The following is a 21,080-nucleotide window of genomic DNA, read 5'->3' on the forward strand; positions in this document are numbered from 1 at the left end:
GTTCCCGATGTGATCACAGGAGATAAATCTGCTATTTCACATTTCAAAAAGTAATCAAAATGCACCCTGCTAGAGTAGGTACTCATTACAATTTATGACGAGTGCTTGAAATTGCCTTTATCTTTCTCTATCATCTGTCCAGAATTATTGTTTCTGTTTAGGACAGGAATGCCTAAAGGGGTGGAAGGTGGACGCGAAGAAATCTCTTTGGTGTGATGGTTGGTATTTCATGTTGTGTTTCCTTCATGCACAAGCGTGGGTTGACCAGATAGCCCATATGCATGATTTCCTTCCTTTTATTCAACCGGGAGCCAAGATCGGCAAGAACGGTAGTAAAGGACTTGGGGAAATGGGCCTGTTTTACCCATTAGGTCCTGAGGCTGACAAATTTTTTAAGAGCCCATGAACATGTCTGAAAGCTAAAAACAATATATTGGCTCCAAAATAGAAAAAGAAAACAGGACAAGCAGAATTAATAAAGGCTTAAATTAAATGGGCTCTAAAACTTACCATCATGTCAACCTTAGTATTTTTTAAATTTAGTGTTCATAAAAGTTCCATTATATTTGAAAAGAGTTGATGGGTGGGAATCTCATTTCACAAGAATTCCCGAGTATTCTTGATGATTTTTCAAGAAATTACAGATAAATGTAAATCGAGACAGTTACCGTGGTAACAAAATAATTCCAAAAGCTGACTTCCTTATTTCCTTTAAAATGCGTCAGTAAAAATGCATTTAATTTGTATGATATGATGTGAGTTTGGGGCTCCGGGATAAGGTTGCTTAGGGCAAACCAAAGTCTTAAAGTGACCTTACAGAGGATGAGCTGATGGATGGAAAGGTTGATGGATAGATGAAGGAATGTACGTATGTATGAATGTATGCATGGATGTATAGATGGATGGACAGGTGTATACAAGGACAGATGAACAGGTAGGTGGATGGATGGATAAACGTATGGGTTGATGTATGGGGATGGGTGGGTAGATGGACAGATGGGTGGGCAGGTGGATAGACAGATGAATGGATGGATGGATGGATGGATGGATGGATGAACAGGAGGATGGATGGGCAAGTAGATGGATAGATGAAGTACTAACTCAGTATCACTCAGTGAGTTGGTGGATGTGCTCTGACTCCTCACTTTTAAGCTGTTATTAAAACCATTTTAACTTAGGCACAAAACCTTAAGCACAAGGACTGAAAGAGTATTAAGATACCATCTAAGACATTATTCATTTTACAGATGAAAATACTGAGGGTCACAGAAAGGAAGGGACTTGGATAACGGCACATTTTCCTTATTCTGATCAAACAGGAGGCTGTTGCTTAAATGTTTGCCTCTCGGATGGACCTGGCACATGCCTATTTCTCAGGCACCCTACATATTTATAGGACAGTGTTTCACAACTGAAGACAGCTTGCTGCGAAACTGACAGGTCTCAGTCTTGCCAAGCCCCAGGATCTTTCCTGCACACTTTCCTCGCTATCTCCTGAGGAAAGCGGAGTAGTGAATGGCAGTGCTGGGTCTGGGCTGCAACCACCTTGTAAGACCCTGCTGAGGACAACATACTCAGTCCCTTCTTGAGTCTTTCAGCCATTGATAGAGGCATGGTAGAAAAAAAAGAATCTCTTTGTTCCCCCACATATTGGACTTTCTTTCTGGATTTTCTCTTGGTGACAGCATTTTGATTTTCCACCATCCCTCACCTCAATCCGTGTGTTGGGGAGCCAAGGACTGGCCAATCAGGTCTTACATCACTCCAACCCCAGTGATGGATTCCAAGATGAGCACATGTACCAAGTCTGACTACATGGTACATAGATTAGCCTGCTTAGTCCTCCCCACAACCCTGTGAGATAGGTACTATTATAAATCTCTGTTAAAGATAAGGAAACTGAGGCACAGAGAAATTAAATAACTTGTCCAAGACTGTATAGCTGATAAGTGGCAGAGATGAGGTTTGAACCCAGGTGGCTTGACTTAAAAGTCAACATGCTTAACCCTGCAATATCCCGCTTTTTGGTACCTGGTATGTTGTACTTCCTCCAAAAATACCACTGGGTGAGTTTTATCATAGGTGCTGAAAAAATATATATCTTTTCTCCCATTAAGTGCTTAATTAATGACCTCAATGTGACTTCATCCCTGGGAGAACCGGACTTAATGGACTCACGTAACTTTACACATAGGACAACTCACTTTTCTGGAAATTTATTACCTGGTCACCGTGGCTATGCAGAAGCTACCAAGGACTAAGAACAGGTGAATAATGAAAGCTTCCAAAGCCAAAAATGCTACCCACGGGTGGTAGGTATTCACAGAAGAGTTCTTCACTCCGATCTGGCACACCACTTTTGCACAAATGTTATCTGCTTTCTCAGCTGAAAGCAACTTAGAAAATGGCTATCCGGAAGGAAGTCTGTGTAGCATTGGGAAAGAGTCATTAACTGGGGAGCTGAACTGATGTAGAAGTAAATCCCAGTCATGAACCTGAGAAGTGAAACGCTTCACCTCTCTCAGCGTCCACTACCTTACCTATAAAATGGTGGCATAGCAGTATCTACCTCATGATATCGCTCTGAGAAGGAAATTAAACTGTTGATATGATGACCAGCACTTACTGGGTCCTTGATACATTATATCCATGATGATTAATTTAATGACAAATTTTTCATCCCTTCTCAGGCTCAGTTTCCTCATTTATAAACTATGGATTCTAATAAGAGTCCTCTTGGGGAATTTCACAAGGTTGTTGGACAGAGTAGTAAGGCAATGGAAATAAAAGTGCTTTTTAAGTGGCTAAATGCTGCTTAAGTACAAGGCAGTATTACAGTTATTACTACTAGGGCAGTAAGAATTATACTATTGTTAATACTTATTACGATTAGCCATCATTATGACTACTGCTATAAATGAATATAATATTGGTCCTTAGGTTCCTGCAATATTTCACAATAATCTCCTGGGTTAGGAGTGACCACACTTGAAATGAACACCCAGAACCGTGGCTGCTCTATCAAACTTGAATCAATAGCAGCTCCTTTGTACCTTAAATGAAGTAGACAAGCGTCCCTTTGTACAAGGAGACACACACCTAAACCTTGGTAACAGCACACTGAATTCTATATTAGGAATAACTACGAGAGAGGTAGATTAAATATGGCTGCCAAGTCTCGGCCATTCACATCTATAATGGGCTCTATTTCCCCTCCCTTTGAATCTGAGCCGGCCCCGTGACGTGTTTTGACCGACAGAATGCAACGCACAACTTCCGAAGCTGCCCCTTAAGAGATCTTCAGATCTTGCCCTTGCTCTTGGAACACTCCCTCTTAGAACCCAGCTGTCATGCTGGGAAAAGCCCAAGCCACTAGAGGCCACGTGAGAGGAAACTGAGCTGCTTGGGTGGTAAGCAGCTCCAGCCATCAGACATGTAGCTGAGCCTCTTGGCATTTCTAGCCCAGTCAAGCCACCTGATGACTGTGGCTCTGTCCAACACCGCGTGCACCAGAAGAATCACTAAGCTGAGCCTAGTCAAACTACAGAATTGCAGGAGATAATAAATAGATGGTTGTTACCTGAAGCCTCTAAATTTTGGGGGTCTTTTGTCATGCGGCAATAGCTAACTGGAACAAAATGGAGGTGAGTGCTCCAGTGAGATGTTCCTAACCCAGCTTAGAGGGGCAGGGAGAGCTCCATGGAAGAGAGAGCACGTAGAAGTCATAAAGGATTTGTGGGTTAAGCAGGTGGAAAAGGGTCCCAGCTTTCACTCATGAGTCAACCCTCTTTTCTACTTGATGCTTTTGAGTGTAAGGCAGGTTAGTGATAAGAAAAAGAATTCTCAAATCTTCTCTCACCCGGATAATTGTTTCTCCTCTTTAGGGATCAGCCCCACTTCCCCGGCTCTAAATCAAAATGACAGGGCCTCCAAATTGGTTCAGGTGCTCATGCATTTGTAAAAATGTCTTTTGCTGGAAAAGGCCTGGTATGTCTAATTTCTGCCCCAAGCACATTTTTATAGTTAAGCTATATTATAAATGTCGTTTAATTTACCCAGCAATGTCGGGCCTACATTAAACCAGGAGTCAGTGATAATATATATGAGATCCTTTTGTACAGTCTGATCAGGGTTTGGGAGGAGGGGAGAGGCTGGATTTAATCATCTTAGTCTGAATTTATATTCTTTTCCTCTCCTCTGTGCTGCTTTTTTTTTTTTTTTTCTTTCCTGTGTCCCAACTACCATGGGGAGGACAAAGAAAGCCTTTCAAAGCACCAGGCCAGGTCTGAGGGGGCGAGTCTGCGGAGGAGTTGAGGTTTTAAACACAGTCAAGGCGTCAAGGGCCTGCAAACTTCCCAGCAGGCTTAGAGCCTCGGCCTCCCTTCTACTGTGGTTGGAGACAGACGGTCTCAGGAGTGGAACTCACATAGCTCCAGACTTTAGCTGGGAGGCGAGTGAGGGGTGGGATCACTCCCCCAAACCCCGTCTGCAAAGGTCTCATAACTAACCCCCCTCCACTTCCCAGAGGCTTTATCAAACCTGCACAGGCCACACCCCTGCTTACAGTGAGCTTCTAAGAGCCAGGGAATAAACCCCTGACCACCTCCCAGCAGCCCCCCTGCCCTAAGGGATCTGCTCCACCCACCTCTTCCCTTCCTTTTGCCCAATGCCTCCCCCGCTCTTGGTACTGGGGCCACAACAGCTTTCTGTTAGTTCTTCCAATGTCCCGAATTCTGGCGGCCCGTGCACAGCCAAGCCGAGGGTTGAATTCTGCATGCTAACGCATCCCTGGCTCAGCCTGTCCCCCACAAGCGCAGAAGCCGGAAAGAAGGCTGACGGTTGCAATAATTCATGTCCGGGGGGCCGTCCTGGCGCCTGGCAAGCCCGTGCCTGGTTCATGGGAAGTTGGGTGTGATCGATCACGCACTTTACCGGGCACATTTATCTGGCTCATTAAAGGAGTTAACTAGGTTTTTAGGGAAGAGAGGATATCAGGGCACCAGGATCATCTGTGGGAGGGAACACAGGGCGGGGGGTGGGGGGCTAAAAGTAGACTCCCATCCCCCATCCAAACTACAGAGAGGCAGTGAATTCTTTCCCAGTCCCTCAGACATGGATATAAATCCCAGCTCTGGCTCTTACCAGCTGTGTGACCTTATGCAAGTTGATCTTTCCAAGCCTCAGTGGCTACTGCTGTGAAATGGGGTAACAGATTTATGGAGCTGGACTGTTCTGTGGCTTATATGAGGGAAGGTGAGGAAGGGGCTCAGTGTGCGCCTGGCATATAAATGGTAAGGATCATCATCGTCAACAAAGGAATCATAAACAGTCATGGCTTAGAGGTCCAATAATTCAGGCACAGTTACTGATGCCTCAGAAACCTCTAGAGGAGACAGTGTGTGGGGCTTCCTAGGCAAAAGGCAGGGCTGCAGCTCGAGTATCTGGGTCTTAACAGGTTGCCATGGGCTTTCAGGTCATGTTTTGGAAACTCCTGATAAAGCCCAGATCACTAAATATAGAAATGGAGAAACAGCCCAGAGAGGTACAGAGATGAGCCCAAGGCTGCACAGCTCATCTTTGGTAGTTGTACAGAACACAGATCTCCCACTCTTGGTCAGGTGGTCTTTCTGCTGGTCCAGGCCAAGGGGTTGTATCAGGTCAGGCGGAGGTGCCTGGCTTTGGCTGAGCCCCCATGGGCAGCGTGAGGGATTCCCATTCAGCTCATGCTCTCAGAGTCCGTGGCTTTCTTTTTAACCCCTTCAAGTACACAGTGCCCGTGAGAATGTGTGATGTTCTCCGGAAGCTTTCTATCGTGGGTACTATCACAGATGAATATGCCAATCCCTGTCTCTCTCATTGAGAGGTGGGCCATCATTTAACCCCATTATGTAAATACTGAATGATCACTATGCAGGTGACGCAGCCGAGCAAAGGACTATTAACGCATATTCACTGAATAAATGAATGAACCAACGTGTTGAGTCAGTGAATAAATGAAAGATCACAGAGAGCATAAGCTCCTTGAAGGTTGGCCCTGTGGCTTTTTTTTTTGTTCCAGCGCCTGGAACAGAGCCTGTATAGGACACACGTTAAATATTTGCTGTTCATGGTTGAATCAGTGAATCAGGCCCTGAATTTCCCACAGCCTAGTGGGGGGGAAACACAGGTATAAGCAAAACTAAGAATAGGGAAGGCAGGTTACCAGGACAGGGGTGCCAGCCTGGGGCTGTGGAAGCATGGCCAAGGGAGAGGAGGGTGGAGGGGAGGCGCCTGGGAAGAGATCCCAGAACGGAGTACAATCCTTGGTATTAGAGGCTGGGGAGGAAGAAAGGGAGCCAGTGAAGACAGCCTAACTTGGAATTTGGGACCAAGAAGGAGCAAGTCAAGTTACAGACCGATACGGACAACATGGGGCCATTTTGTAAGAACTCAGCATATATGCCCAAATTGAGGGCCATTCTACAAAACAATGGGCCTGTAGTCTTCAAAAACATCAAGGTCAGGAAACACAAAGGCCAAGGAATCATTCCGTCACGGAGTCTCTCTGACCCTCAGTTTCTTCGTCTGGAAAGTAGGACTAATTTTCTGCATCACTAGCCCCTCAAAATTGTTTGTGACAATCTAATCCAACAACCGGTATCTACTCTGCCACATGCAGAGAATAAATGACTATTTTTATTACTACTGAGAATAAAACTACCCCAGGACCTGAAGGAATTCATTTGTTTTCGGCCAAACCTCATTAACTGATTGTCCAAGTCTATGCGTTAAGGAAATAATGGGCATATTATTTACGCGCATACACACTCTCACACGCTCGCCACATCTCTGGCAACTCAGCTCAGAATGTATTTTCCTACATGTGAAAGAGAACAAAAAGCCAGCCTACTGTTGCCATAAGTGAAGTCAGTAACATTTCGCTGGAGTTCTCGTCTCTGGCCTCTGTTCCTGCGAAGTCTAGGCTGGTTGCAGAAGGTTCTCTTCAAGTGATAGATTTATTTGGTCCATTGAAGAGCGTCAACTAAAAAAATTTTTTGTTTTCCTAGAGATGCTTGGATGAGACCAAACCACCTCGCTACACGTAGACCCCTACCAGGACTAGTGGCCTGGGAATGCACTGGGAAATCCCAGCCCTGGTGCCTCGAAAGCCGCCACTCCGTGCCTGCAAGTCAACAGGCCAGCATGAGAGAGGGGAGGAGAGAGAAGCACTGGCACGCGTGAGTCATACCTGAGTTTGAAGAATGATTACATGATAGGGTCTCTGAGGGCAAGGCTACGCCTTATTCATTTCTGTATCTCTAGCACCTATGGAGTGCTTGCTACAGAACAGAGGGTCTTGAAGGAAGAAAAAGAGCCTGAAGGAAGGAAGGAACCCTAATCCACCAGCGCTTAGCCATCTGAGACCCAGCTTCCTTGTCTAGAATCAAATGGCTCTAACAGTCACCCTCGAAGGTTCTGCTAGTAATTAAGCAGGATTCTATAAACAAAGCCACGGGATTCTAGTGTATTATGGGAATTTGTTTCCTTCTCGGCCTTTCCGGGGACCTACTTTCCTTGGAAACAGGGAGAGTGGAGGCATGGTGGAGAGACAAGACAGACCCAGACACTGCCTTCTGGAAGCCTCTGACGGAAGCCTATGCCCATGTGGTTCTTTGTTTGGGGTTTTGTGGCTGATCTGAGATGAACCTTGGTGGTTAAACACTCACAGTCAGTGAGTGATGGGTTGACCCATCCGGACCCCTGCTTTCTGCTTAGAAACTTGATTTTATTAACCAAGATAATAAAATGCCTTAAATTGGGAAGCAGAGTCTAGATGTGGTCGCTCTAAAATCAATGTCCATGCCTGAATTCCTACAGAACATCTTATCTCTGGGGTTTGCATTTGCAAATTCTGTTCCAGCTGAGAATGACCCATCAAGTCTCTCTCTATTAAGACTCTTGAGGGGCACCTGGGTGGCTCAGTCCGTTGAGCTCTGACTTCAGCTCAGGTCATGATCTCACAGTGTGTGGGTTCAAGCCCCGTGTCACGTTCTGTGTTGACAGCTCAGAACCTGGGGCGTGCTTCAGATTCTGTGTCTCCCTCTTACTCTCTGCCCCTCTCCCACTTGCGCGCTCTCTCTCTCAAAATTAATAAACACTTAAAAAAAGACTCTTGAGAACAGTGCTCATTCACTTACTCGTAGCAGTATCTATACTGAGTATTCAATTTCTGTCAGGCACTGTGCTCAGCTCTTGATGGAAATTTTCCTAATTTTTGTGTGTGTGTCTCATCAACTAGATGAAAAAGGTACAGTTATTTCCTCTGCCTCTACTATTCCCATAAAGCACAACTTGCTGAGGGTTATATGGCTCATAAGTGATCCAGACTCAGGCTTCTATTACCCTAACTTGTGACCTCTAGGCCACTGCCACATGTCCAACAAGCACCTGCTCACTGCCCATTGTGCCCTTTGAGCTAGATGTTGGGGACACCGACATGAGGTGTTCTGAGTCTGGGAGGAGGACATCTATGCGTTAGCATGCATGCTGATAATATGCACTTCCCACATGCTAATTAAGAACGATTACACCTCAACATCCATTCATTCCGCAGCTCTGTATTTACTGAGCTTCTGTTTTGTGGGAGATGTACTGCTGGGAGGTGGGGAAATGTGACACGGCCCCTGCTTTGGAGGACCTTGTTGTCTAGAAGCGGGGAGAAAGGCTTTCAAACTCTTGCATCTGTGGTACAGTGATTGATGATCATTGTAATCCATTTGCCCGTGCATCCCGCGGCTGGACACCTGCTCTGTTCCAGCATGAGTCCCGGTGCTGGGCTTGCAACAACTCCACAGGTTGGCACACTGTGACACCGCGTCCTTCTGACTCCTCCGCAACACCAATTGTAGGACAAGAACCATGTTGAATGAATGAATGAATGATGATGATGATACCATAAGTATGATCTGATATTATCTATGCTATTGTAAGTATTGGACTCCTAGCGGGTACCAAGCACTATTCTACCCATTTACAACTCACGAGTCCTCACGACATCCAGTGATGTGGGTGCATGGATCATTGTCATTTCACAGCCAGGAGACTGAGGACTGGAAAGTTAAGTAACTTGCCTAAGTTTACACCTTTGGAATAACAAGAGAAGTCTGAGGCTTTCTTTAGAAACAACAACAAAGTGTGGCTTTTAACCCTGATTGAAGTAAAAGTATGCAAATTAGCCTGAGCACATCATTTTTTATTAATGCCATAAATTAGGCAAATTTCCCTTCCTGAAGCCCTAGAAAAGTAGGGCTAGGACTGATTCCACACATTTTGCATTAATTTCCAAGGTGGTTGGCCCCAAATTAGCTTTACAACTTGGTAAACCTGCCTTACAGGGGCCATGGAGGAAGAGGTCTGATCAGAAGCCTGTAGAGAATGAGGAGTCAGGAGAGCTCCGTCCCTCTCCTTTTGCTGTAATGACTTTACAGTTTAGTGGTGCACTTCCACATCCAGGGCTGCCACATACTGCTGTATAGGTTGTACACTGCTCAACTCCAGGGGCTGGGGTACCATTCACAGACACTGCTGGAGATGGGCAGGGAGGTGACATAGGCATTGCAATCTCACAATCCACCCTATGGGGGAGGCAGAGGAAGCATCATATTCCTGTTTTGCAGATGGAAACTGAGGCTGAGTTGATTAGACCATTTTCTCCAGGGTCACACAGCACAGAAACGCCGGGGCTGGAATCCAAGTTCCGACCCGTCTCCGGCCTAGGCCAGTGTTGAGTCCACCACTCCCAGAAAGTGTACTCTGAGTACATTCTTTTAAACATTAAACACCTCCTCCCTCTGTCTCCATAATATTAAAGCTTTGAAGAAATCACAAAGTTATATAACAGCTGCATTACTAAAACCATGCATAGAACCACATGTTTGGGAAAAAATGCGTTCTGTTTCCCCACTCACCTCCACCATTGCTCCTAACTGCATTGTTCTCATTCCAGATGAACATTTTCACAAGGAGGGGGCAGGCTCCTGGGGCCCTATCTTGAAGCTTCTCTTCACTTCCCCCCCCCCCCCAGCCTGATTTGCAGAGAATGGACCCTTTGAAACGCCCAATTGTAACAGTTTATGAGGACCCCTCTCATAAATGCCCATCTCAAATTCTTTTCTTGAGTTTACCCAAATGGTGGGAAGGGCATTTTCTGCAAATGCTTTTGTGCCCTATGCCTCCCAAATTGGGGTCATTCATGGCCAAAGAATGAATTCCATTCATTCATTCATTCATTCATCCATTCATTCATCCATTCATCCCTTCAACAAAACAGCTAAGAATACAGAGACAATAAGAGACAACTCTTGACCCCAAGGACCTCACTGCCCAGTGAGGGAGACGAGTCAGCAGACACAGTGTGATCTTCCCCAGCTCTTAGATATGTTTATCAGTGAGGCCACAGCTATATAAATATGGATGTACTGGCCAAAGAGTTTCCAGAGCCACACCCTGGCAATTAGAAGGGTTGAGAAAGCAACTGTGGAGACCAGCAGAGCAAGAGCGTGAAATGTCGCTAGTGGTGACTGCTCTACCCAAATACATACCTGATGAGCCCTGTGTTACACCCCATGGCAAACTCACCCCACCAGCCACAGACGACTGTGGCCAATCTATTGTCCGAGCCGGACAAGCCATACTCCTCAAGAATCTGAACAGGGAAACATGAAGAAGCTGAGTGCTAGAGCAAGACTGTCCAGTAGAACTTTCTACCACAATGGGAATGTTCTCTGTCTACGTTCTCCAATATGGCAGCCACTAGCCACCCATGACCAACGTGTACTTGAAATGTGGTTAGTGGGACTGAGGAACTCTAATTCTAATTAAATTAAATTTTAATTAATTCAAATTTAAAACTAAATAGCCACGTGTGGCCAGTGGCTACCATATAAGATGGTGCACATGTAGAGTTTGACCCGGAGAAGCCATTATAGCCCATGTGTAAGTAGAGGTGATGAGAAAGATTGCTGTGAGTGAGCAGGAGGAGGTAGGCGATAGAGAGAGCGAGCCAGAAGCAACCTATGTAGACAGAAGCAGATGCCGTGGAAGAGAGAAATGGAGAAAGGAGCCCATCCCTGGAGTATTCTTGGCTCAGTATTTGGGGTACCCTTAGGGCATGCCTTCTTATTCTTGTCTACCCTGAATGAGCCTTTGTTCTGCACAGCCAAAAGAAATAATGGTTCCTCTCTTGGAAGCCAGCACTGATGTGAGAATCTGGGAATCAGCTAAGATTCAACAAATCATTACTATAATTGTTATCACTCCCCGCCCCCCCCAACCCCAGTCATCTGGGTTAAATGACTTGTCTAAGATCACACAATTAGGTTGGAGCCAGTATCTGTCACTTCAGAATAAGTGCTCTTTACCACACTATACTGCCTTGCTGGGCTCTTGGTCCTGAGTCAATGCCCCATTTCGGCATCCCAACTCACTAACTCATGACACTGAGCTTGGCACGTGCCTACACCCAAACTGGGAATGGATGAGACCAGACAAGGAAACATCCCTCTGGTTTTTCCCGTGCGTGCGTGATGTGCTCCGAAAGTGAAGCTTTCTTCACAGTCTTTTACTATCCCACCGTAGAACAATCGCCCCTGTCTGCTGGCACCTGTCACATCCCTCCGGGGCCAGCTCATGCATTGGTTCATACTCAACCCTCTGCCCTACAGGACTTGTCCTAAGCTCCGGCCTCCACGTATTGGACTGTATCCACCCATCTTACTCTAACTTCCAACCCTCAGATCATCCCTTAGGGTCCAGCTACTTGCCCAAGGCTGGCTCTGGCCACATCATCCATGCCTCAATCAACTCTTCCCTGGCTCTCCACACTCCCCCCACCCCCACTGGATTTCTCAATGAGCCACTCCCTATGACCCATGGTGAGAGCAAGGAAGACCAGCAGGGGAGGGGGGCACCTGGCCTGGGACCTGAGCCTCCCTGAGCTTCCATGGTTTACTCTTGCTTGCTTGACTCAAGCCATCTGCTTGGATGGCACCATTCCCAGGTGTGAGCTGGTCTGCTAGTGCCTCAAAGCTTCAGAGGCCAAGTCAGCATGGGAGGGAGCTACGGCCTGATTTCAGTTTCTGCTAACATTTCTTTTATGCAGTCAGTCTGCCACGGACACATGATGTAAATATCCGATTTGGGTAACGGATGCCATTGGTTTAATGGAGCCAGAGACTTTAAGGCTCCCCTTGCCACCTCTGCTTGGCTCTCAGCACACACACTAGCAGAGAACATCCCACTGTTCTTAAAGGAGGGGAAACGTCATTTCAGAAAGGAAGTCAGAAAACAGGAGTCAGAGGTTTGAGTCCTGGCTCTGCCCCTCACTTGCAGTGGGACCTTGAGCAAGTTAAGTCCCTTCTTGTCTTTGGGTCTCTTTCCTCAGTAAAATGAAATTATCAGGGAACAGATCGAGGCAGGTCGAGAGCCTGAAATCTGCTACAATCTGATTTAATATGACAGAGCCCAGGAAGGGGGTGCCTTGTTAACTTTTTCTGCAGAGCATGTCAATTCCCAGTCCCCATTCATCACACCATCTCTGGAGAATTCGAGAGCGTAGACCGGCACCCCTACATGTGGTCCAACGATGGCTCTGGGCGACCCAGCTGCTTGTCCAAGGTCACACACCTAATGGAAAGCAACAGCCTGAAACCCAGGTTGTTCTGACTCTAAAGCACAGGTTTTCATTCACTTTGCTAGTTTTCAGCTGGGCATTTGCTGTCTTTGCTGCTGCCAGGGGACCCAAGAGAAGGCAGACTCCACAACACCCAGTGTCGTGCCCAGAAAGTCTCTGTCCCGAAATGAGCTAAGCCACAGGGTAAGTAATTGCAGCCAATACGCCCCCTTGGAAGGAAACACGGCTTCAGCGGGGACCCACCGAATGGCCCGTCTTGTGGCTGTGTGTTTGCACAAAGGTCGGTCGCGGTGGTTGTTTTTCACAAAGTGTGTCTCTTTCCTCCCTCGTCGAATTCGTCTTCCTCATCTTCTTTTTTGTAGACTTCTTCGGCGATTTCACATCCATCGGCTCACTGATCTTCCTCACAGCAATTCCTTGAGGTAGGAGGCTACTGCTATTTCCGGTTTTCAGATGAGGAATCAAGTCTCCTGACCGGCTGTCCAAGGCCACACGGATATAGGAAAAAGGGTGAGGAATCGCATGCAGATCTTCAGATTGCTTCTACCTCCCCGCCACTAATATTGAGATGAAAGGCAATGTAGTGTAGCTTTACAAATGGGTTGAGCCTTATGCTGGGTTACAGACAGGCTAAGAGTCATATGGATGAGTAAGCTTCGGTTGATGTTTTTGAGGGAGGCATGTTAAGTGGTAACTCATGCATCATGAGTGTATGAGTTATCTATAATAGAGGGATAAAATGGGATGGGGGAGCAGAGGGTGATTCATAACTGGCACAGACAGGAGACAGGCAAAGACAATTAGGGACTGGGTTTTGAAGGATGAGTAGAAGTTCACCAGGTGAATATTGGTAGCAATAATGGGAAATTTTATTGAGTACTTGCTATGGTCTATACATAGCTACCCATTTTGACTATTTGTAACCATCCTGCAAGGGAGACAGGACCCTGATTTTATGTATTAGGCCAAACTAGGTTCAGAGCGCTGACGTGCATAGCTCAAGGTCATGCTGCTAAAATCAACCAGCTGGGAATTTAATCTTCAGCTATGCAGGCTCCCAAGGGGACAGTCCAGCTTCAAGGAACTGCATGAGTGAGACAAGAAGGATGCTTCGACCAGGAGCATCAGAGGGAGTATGGAAGGTTGGGATGAACTGTTTCTCCTCTTGGAGAGCTGACTTGAGACATGTGGCATTTGCCACTGGGTGAGGAAGCATCTCCCCACCTGGCATCCAGTGCAAACTGCCCTAATTTCTGGGCTTGCATCGTCTCTCCATTTGGCCATTGCTAGGTGATACCTCATACCCTAGCATCTAGAATGAACCTGGATTTGAACCCTGACTGTAACCTTCATTGTTCATAACACCTTGAGCAAGGGCTGTACCTTCCCAAGACTCCGTTTCCTCACCTGTGATACCTACTTAGTAACATCACCTGATAGGGTTGGGGGAGGACCAAAGGAGTGAATATATAGGGTAAGCACATGGCCAGTCCTCTAGCCCAGAGTGGACCCACACTGAATGGCAAACCGCAGTGCCACTCTCTTGTCATTCTTTCATAACCAGCCCAGGACAAAAAACACATGGGGGTGCTTGGGGGCTTGGGCCTTCCATGCCAGCACCCACCGCCCTGAAGCTTAACTCCCTGGTATGCATAAAGCCCTTAACTCCCATGCCTCACTCCAGCCCTATGAGGCCAGCTTTGCATATGTAGCTGTGGTTATTGTGATCCATTTTACAGATGGGAAAACTGAGACTCGCAGCCAAAAGATGATTAAGTTTAGGTTCCTGAATTTAGGAGCTTACAGAAAGCAATTTTCTATACTCTGGGTTCTCCATTAACGGTGGGGTGGTTTGGGAACAGGGAAATTACAAACAGCTAGAATTCCAAAGCCAACCAACGAAGGAGCCATATTGCTCACCTTCTTTTGTGAAGCCTTCTTGGTTGAGAAGAATAATCTTTAAGCTCTCTCTTTCTTTTTCCTTTTTTCTCTTCCCCTTCCCCTCCCTCCCTTCCTTCTTCCCTTCCTTCTTTCTATCCTGCTTTCCTTTCTTCCTCCTTCCCTCCTCCCCTCTCTCCTCCCCTTCCTTCCTTTGTCTCAGAGATGTTAGGGGCTTAGGAAAATCCTAGTCCATTTTGGTCACTATCCCGGCAGGTTTTGGAGTTTGATGACCTGGGGTTCAGACCCACCCAGCCTGATGGCACACTAACAGTGAAGTCACCTTGTACACACATTTCATTGGGAAACACAGCAGGACCCAGCTTGGAAGGCGCTGGGCCCGACACTCAAGCTCATATGCTCAGTAATCACAGTATCTGGATTCAAATCTTACCTCTGCCACTTCCTAGCTGATGACCTTGAGCTTCCTGAACTAATAGCTTCCTAAGCCTTGGTTTCCTCATCACTAAAATGGACAGAAATTGGGAAGATTAAATAATACAACCTATGCAAGTGCCTGATGTATATTCAGTAATCATTGGAGACGATGATTATGAACGAATTGCCCACACATACATTGTAACCTGTTTCGCTTTATGACTCCCTTCAGTTTGACTAGTTTTACTTGAGTGCTTACCCTGTACCAGGAACAGTGGTGGGCAGAGGATACGCCTCCAACACGCATCTGACAAATATTTATTGGCCCCTGTCATACACCAGCGAAATCTGCACACGAGCGTGGGGAACATGGAATATGAGGCAATGGCGAGGCATGGTGTTAGAAAATTGATGCCAGGGGCGCCCGGGTGGCTCAGTCGGTTCAAGCATCGGCTCAAGCATCCGACTCTTGGTTTCGGCTCAGGTCATGATCTCATGGTTTGTGAGTTCGAGCCCCACGTTGGGCTCTGTGCTGACGGTGTGAGCCTGCTTGGGATTGTCTCTCTTCCGCTCTCTCTCTGCCCGTCCCCCACCCTCGCACTGTTTCTCTTTATCAAAATAAATTAACATCTAAAAAAATTGAAAGAAAATGATGCAAGACTATAACCACTTCTTGGCTTGTTGACTCTCGACACACAGCTTAACCTCTCTGTGCCTCCACTTCCCAATCTATAAAATGGGTATGATAACTGCATCTATTGGGGTTGTCCTGAGGCTTCCCTGAACCAACCTACATAAACCACTTATCACAGGGCTTGGAACCAAATCAACACTCAGTGAATACTGTTTTCATTGTTAAGACGTGGCCCCAGCCATGTTGTAAATGACATCAGGCATGTCCGCTGACCTCCACCTGACTCATCATCACTGTACCCTCCCCTAGAACCAGCCCCTTCTCTCCCCACCCCCTACCTTCACCCGACACCAAAAGGCTGCTTCCGAGGAACCACAGTAACCAGAGGCTTATGCAAATATGCAAATCTAGTGAGGCAGTGTTTACCCAGTGCTGGGGCGGCTCTACTGGGCTACTGGGACCCGCTGTCTTCAGAGAGGCTTGCTCCGGTGTGTCGCCACAACCTCTAGCGGACAACAGCGAACACAGCGCCTCACAGGCCTTTGTTCCAGGCTTCATGCGCTGAGCCCACGAAGTCCCGGGGAGAGCACGGAGGAGGGGCAGGTCTGACGATTTCTTTTAGGAAGGTGTCAGGCTGTGTGCCCACCTGCCTGCCCCTCCCACTCACTCACTTCCCTCTGGTTTTTCCCGTGCGTGCGTGATGTGCTCCGAAAGTGAAGCTTTCTTCACAGTCTTTTACTATCCCACCGTAGAACAATCGCCCCTGTCTGCTGGCACCTGTCACATCCCTCCGGGGCCAGCTCAAATGCTACCTGCTCAAGGAAGCCCACCAGGCGAGAGTGTACCACACTGGCCCGTGAGATCCCACAGCACTCTGATATGTCCCCTCCCGAGGCGCAGATCACAGGGCATGGATGCCAGTGGGTTACTTCCGATCTCTCTTGCTAAGCGGTCATTACAGGGACAGGGACCCCAACATATTACTCTGTCTCTCCTGCACCCTACGGGGGGCCTGCCACATGCATAGGAAGTGCTCAGTAAATGTTAAATGAATGAACGAGTAAATGTCTTTTCCAGAAGATTCTCTCCTTGTATCTCCTTTCCACCCGTTAGACTGCCATCCTACATCTCTGGTGCCACGGACTCTGCTTCCTGATGGTAATATTGGGGTTCAAAGATTTACAGTAGGAGGCCTTGGGAAGGAAGGATGCCGGCACCATCTCCCACATCCGCCCTTTTTACTTGGGCCTCAGTCACCCAGATATTTATGCCAACATCTGCTTCACCAACTTCAGGGATTCACTCCCTTGGTGCCTACTAATAGGGGCAATTTGCTTTTTGAAAAGCAGGAGAAAAACAGAGGAAATGTTACTTGAGCACCTACTACGTGCCAGGTGCTTTACAAGGAAGCGTTACAGAATCATTGCAAACATCCTTCCAGACCAAGACCATCAATCCCGCAGCCTTGCCCCCATTCCACAGATGGTAAAATGGATGCTCAGAGAAGACGGTGCTGTGGAAGGTCGCACATTCATGAACACTGGACCTGGACCTGGACCCAGGTTTTAGAGGCCAGCATATCTCTTTTCCAGAACCCTATAAATCTGATACCAGTGCCCAGCTCATACTCCCCAGAGCTCCCCATGGCCTTGTCATGGCCTCTTTGGTGTTTTGCAATTTGGCTCCATGAAGGAAACCACAAGCTGGTAGAGAAAAGGACAGCAGGACTCTGCATTCTGAGGTTGCTTTTCTTGGAGCATTCTCCTGCCTTTGCATTCTTTCCTTCCTCTGTTTCCACTGCATGTCGAGTGTCAATCAATAATTTCTCTCTGAGAAATAGGAATCAATTGTAGGAAGCAGCAAAGGGGGGGTGGGGTGGAGGCGGTGGCGAGACCATCTTTAGAGCTCCGCTCTTGCACGCACCTGCTGGTTACAAAGGTCAGAACTGCCCTAGGTCACCAACTACAGCTTTGAGCGCCCCTAGTGGAGGTCTGAAGCACGCCACTGGACCAAACAGGGGGACCAGTAAATTGAGCCCTTTGGAATAGCTTTGTGAATAGCCGGAATGTACTTGTGAGCAAAACCACAAAACAAGCCACTCTGATCAGGAAACATCCTTCTGTCTTGGAAAAGGGAGGACTGACTATACCATTATTGTCCTAATGTCTAATGAAACCTTGCGAACACAAGAAGAATCCCTCAAGCTTAGATAAGGTGGCCCCTGGCAGAAGCAGCCAAAACTCCGTGGAAAAGAATGGCAATCCATAATGAAAATAGTTGTTAAGTGAATTTAACAACAACGCACATTAGAGACTAGAGGAGGCAGCAAATTTGAGTCTTATTGAGCAATATTGAATTTGCTTTATTAATTCAAGAGAAAAAGAAAAGAAATTACACTCACGCTCTGCAGTCTTAGCACGGAGCTACAATTATTCCCCATGTGCATATTTTAGACAATAAGAAGCCTCTTCAAAAACAAGTTATACTTTATACTTATTCATGCCTTACAGCAAAATGGCCCAGAGAACCACGTGACCTGCATAAGAATGTAGCAACAAGTCCCTTTCAAGTATTTACAAACCCCCCTCAACTCCACGGGCAAACAGGACTAGTTTGCAACAAGGTATTAGATGTTCGGCTCTCCTTCTGACATTAGCGGGAAGTTGGGCTCCATGTTAAAAATAGAATTTACTGTGGAAGGTCAATTGTTTCCAAAAGCACCATCAGAATCGGCAGTGTTCATTGGCTATCCTCACTCTTTCCTTAAGACTTAAGAGTCTAAGAGTCAGAAGCTCACAGTTATTAATGAGCCTTCCGAAGTAGTGCATCAGTTGACTTTAATTTGGCGGTGACCTGAAGTTAATTAAAAATATATGCTGGCTAGCTATAGTGTTGAACAGTTGGGAAAATAATATGAAATGTCTTAAAAATTAACACACGCACATTTTGTATTTGAAGCCAGTGAAAGAAGCAGGATATGAAATCCTTGTCTTGGATGACAATTCAAGAGTTGCCATTAAGGCATTTTTCCTGGAGGGTGGTGTATTGGAGGGTGGTCCTCAGAGGTAGAATCACTTGAGAAAAGCCAGCAAGACACTGGGTAGCTTTGGGTTCTTTCTGTGTGTTAGTCACAACACAGATTCAAAAGAGGGGGGCAGGGAATGAGAGAGGGAGATGTGGACTCTGTTCAAGGCCACCAAGCCATTGTGGAAAGACAGCTAATTAAGGAAGAGCATGTTGTGGTGGAAACGATTTATTTAAACCGATTCTCTTCCCCCATCTTTCCCAGAGAAATTGTCCAGACCTGGTGTAAATTGTGAATATTATTGCTTCATAAAAGGGGGGGTTCTTTAATGATATGCTTTGTTAAACAAAAGGTGATGAATTATTTCCTTCGCTCTGCACTCCGGGGCTCCACATTTAAAAAGAAGGGGGGTGGGGATAAAATGCCTGATTTATGCTGAGGAGGGCACTCCAGGCTGTGGGTAAGAGTTGAAAGGAATGGGACCCGGAACTAGGGCCCACGGAGCTGAGAGCTGTCCGCGGCCTTTGGTGCTGAAAGCAGGTGTGCACGCCAGGGGTCCAGAACGCCCCAGGGTGAAAGGGCACCGCCTGGGCCCCAACTCCGGGTCAAGACCATCCAAACAGAAATGAGGACCCAAGTGGGGTGGGTGTGCGCCCCCGACAGTCTTCAGTCTGGGCAGACCCTGCAACTGCCCTGCTTTTTCCCACGTGAGTTTCTGGGAGCCGGAGTTGGACCTTTCAAAAGGCTAGGTCCGGTGGTCTACCAATGCCACCCTCCACTTTTGGGTCTCCTACTGAACTGATTAAATCCTCAAAGCTCTCCCGCTTGGCTCTGTGTGAATGAAGCGCCCAACCCCCCAACACACAACTTTTCCTGGGGGACCTCAGCGGGGTGGAGAAGAGGGTGCGGCTCCGGGTCTGGGAAGGAGGAGCAGCGATCCTCCCCTAAACTTGGACCCCTCCCCCCCTTCCCAACCGGCAAGCACGTGGTGGGTGAAACTAGTACCCACCCCTCCAATTCATAACAGTGTTAAGAGACGCTAGGCTGTTGGGGGTGGGGGAGGGGAGTGTCCGCTCAGGTTCCCGACTGTGACCTGCCATCTCTTCCTCCCCCGCAAGTTCTGAGAACCCTGAGGGCCCTCCACCGGCCTCCAGGCGAAAGCCACACCCAAGTTCGGCTGCCAGACACTTGGCTGGGATCGGTCCAGGGACCCAGTCCCGCGAGGCAGCCTGAACCAAAAGGGTCCTAGAGTGGGAGGGCTCGGCATTAGGACGCACCCGCTCCAGACACACTGTTCGAGTCTAGTCCTCAGTTGCAGGGCGGGTCAGCTGCCGGCCCCCCCCCCCCCCCTTCTCGTCCTCCCCCTGAAAGGGTGAGAATTATCTGGCTCTCAGCCCCGGGTGCGGTTGCAGAGTGCTCCGGGCATCTGGGGTTTGGAGGCGACCCCACTCCAAGGAGATTCTCTGGGGCTGCAAAAGGGAGTCAGCCCCACAGCCGGGAAGACCGAAAGGGAGCCCGCAGCCGGGAAGCGCCGGAGTCCTTCAGACACATCCCCGCCTCCACACTCCCAGCAGCCCGGGCCGAGGGGACGCGTTTCCTAGACCCGAATTTGGGTGGCCGCCCCGCTCCCCATCCCAGCGGGCGGTGCTTGAGTCGCCCGGCTGGGCCACGACCCCCCGCCGCCCCGCACACGCCGCAACTTTGCCCCCTCCCCCGCCCCGCCCCTCCGGGCGCTTACCTCCCGCCAGAGCTGCCGCGGGGCTCCCCAGAAGCAGGGCGAGGAGCAGCGAGGTCCCGCCGAGTCCCGCGGCGGGCGGCCGGGCCGCGGGCATCGTGGCTGCGGGGGGCGCGGGGCCGCGGGCTGCGGACAGGCGGACGGGTGCGGGAGCCTGGAAGCGGGGAGGCGGCGAGCGCGCAGGGCAGGCGCTGCGAGGCAGGGGTCCGCGGGCCCGGGCAGCCGCCGGAGCCCCCCGGGCGGACGCGCGCTCAGCCCCGCGATCGCGATCGCTCTGGCCGAGCTGCGCCGGGCGCGGGCGGGCGAGTGAGGAGGAGCCGGCGAGCGAGTGAGCGAGCGGGGAGCGAGCGGGAGGAGGGAGGGGGCTGGGGCCGAGTCTGTGCCGAGCGAGTGCGAGGAGGGAGGGAGGGGGCGGGCGGGCAGCAGGGAGAGGGGCCGCCGCGCCCCGGGGCCAGCCTCCGCCTCCAGCCGCCGGCCGTCGGCCCCGCAAAGTTTAAAGCCAATTCCCCTGGCGTCCTGTGGGCCGAGCCTTTCCTCCCAGCGGATGCTCGCGGCAGCCCAGCGCGGGCCGGGCGAGGCCGGAGAGCGTCCTGACCATTTTCCAGACGGGGAGATGAAGGCCTCAAAACCGAGCGCAGCCTTCAGCCTGCGAGCAGCCTAGAGCTTTCCATGGCTCAGCCTCCCGGAATGACCCCAGTCC

At 48.7% G+C, this 21,080-nt stretch overlaps 1 protein-coding gene across 3 annotated transcripts in view; it reads right to left on the bottom strand.

The window, feature by feature from the left end:
* The window catches only part of SEZ6L (seizure related 6 homolog like), a 183,285-nt gene extending 162,535 nt beyond the window's left edge, over positions 1 to 20,750 (bottom strand). For all 3 annotated transcript variants that reach the window (XM_040463964.1, XM_040463963.1, XM_040463961.1), the window contains exon 1: positions 20,384 to 20,750. In XM_040463964.1, coding sequence (XP_040319898.1) covers positions 20,384 to 20,477 — 94 coding nt within the window. In that variant the 5' untranslated portion in view covers positions 20,478 to 20,750. The remainder of the gene's footprint in view (positions 1 to 20,383) is intronic.
* Positions 20,751 to 21,080: the final 330 nt, after the last annotated feature.

Source organism: Herpailurus yagouaroundi, unplaced genomic scaffold, assembly GCF_014898765.1.
Source record: "Herpailurus yagouaroundi ecotype Mexico unplaced genomic scaffold, PumYag 428, whole genome shotgun sequence".
Classification (NCBI taxonomy): domain Eukaryota; kingdom Metazoa; phylum Chordata; class Mammalia; order Carnivora; family Felidae; genus Herpailurus; species Herpailurus yagouaroundi.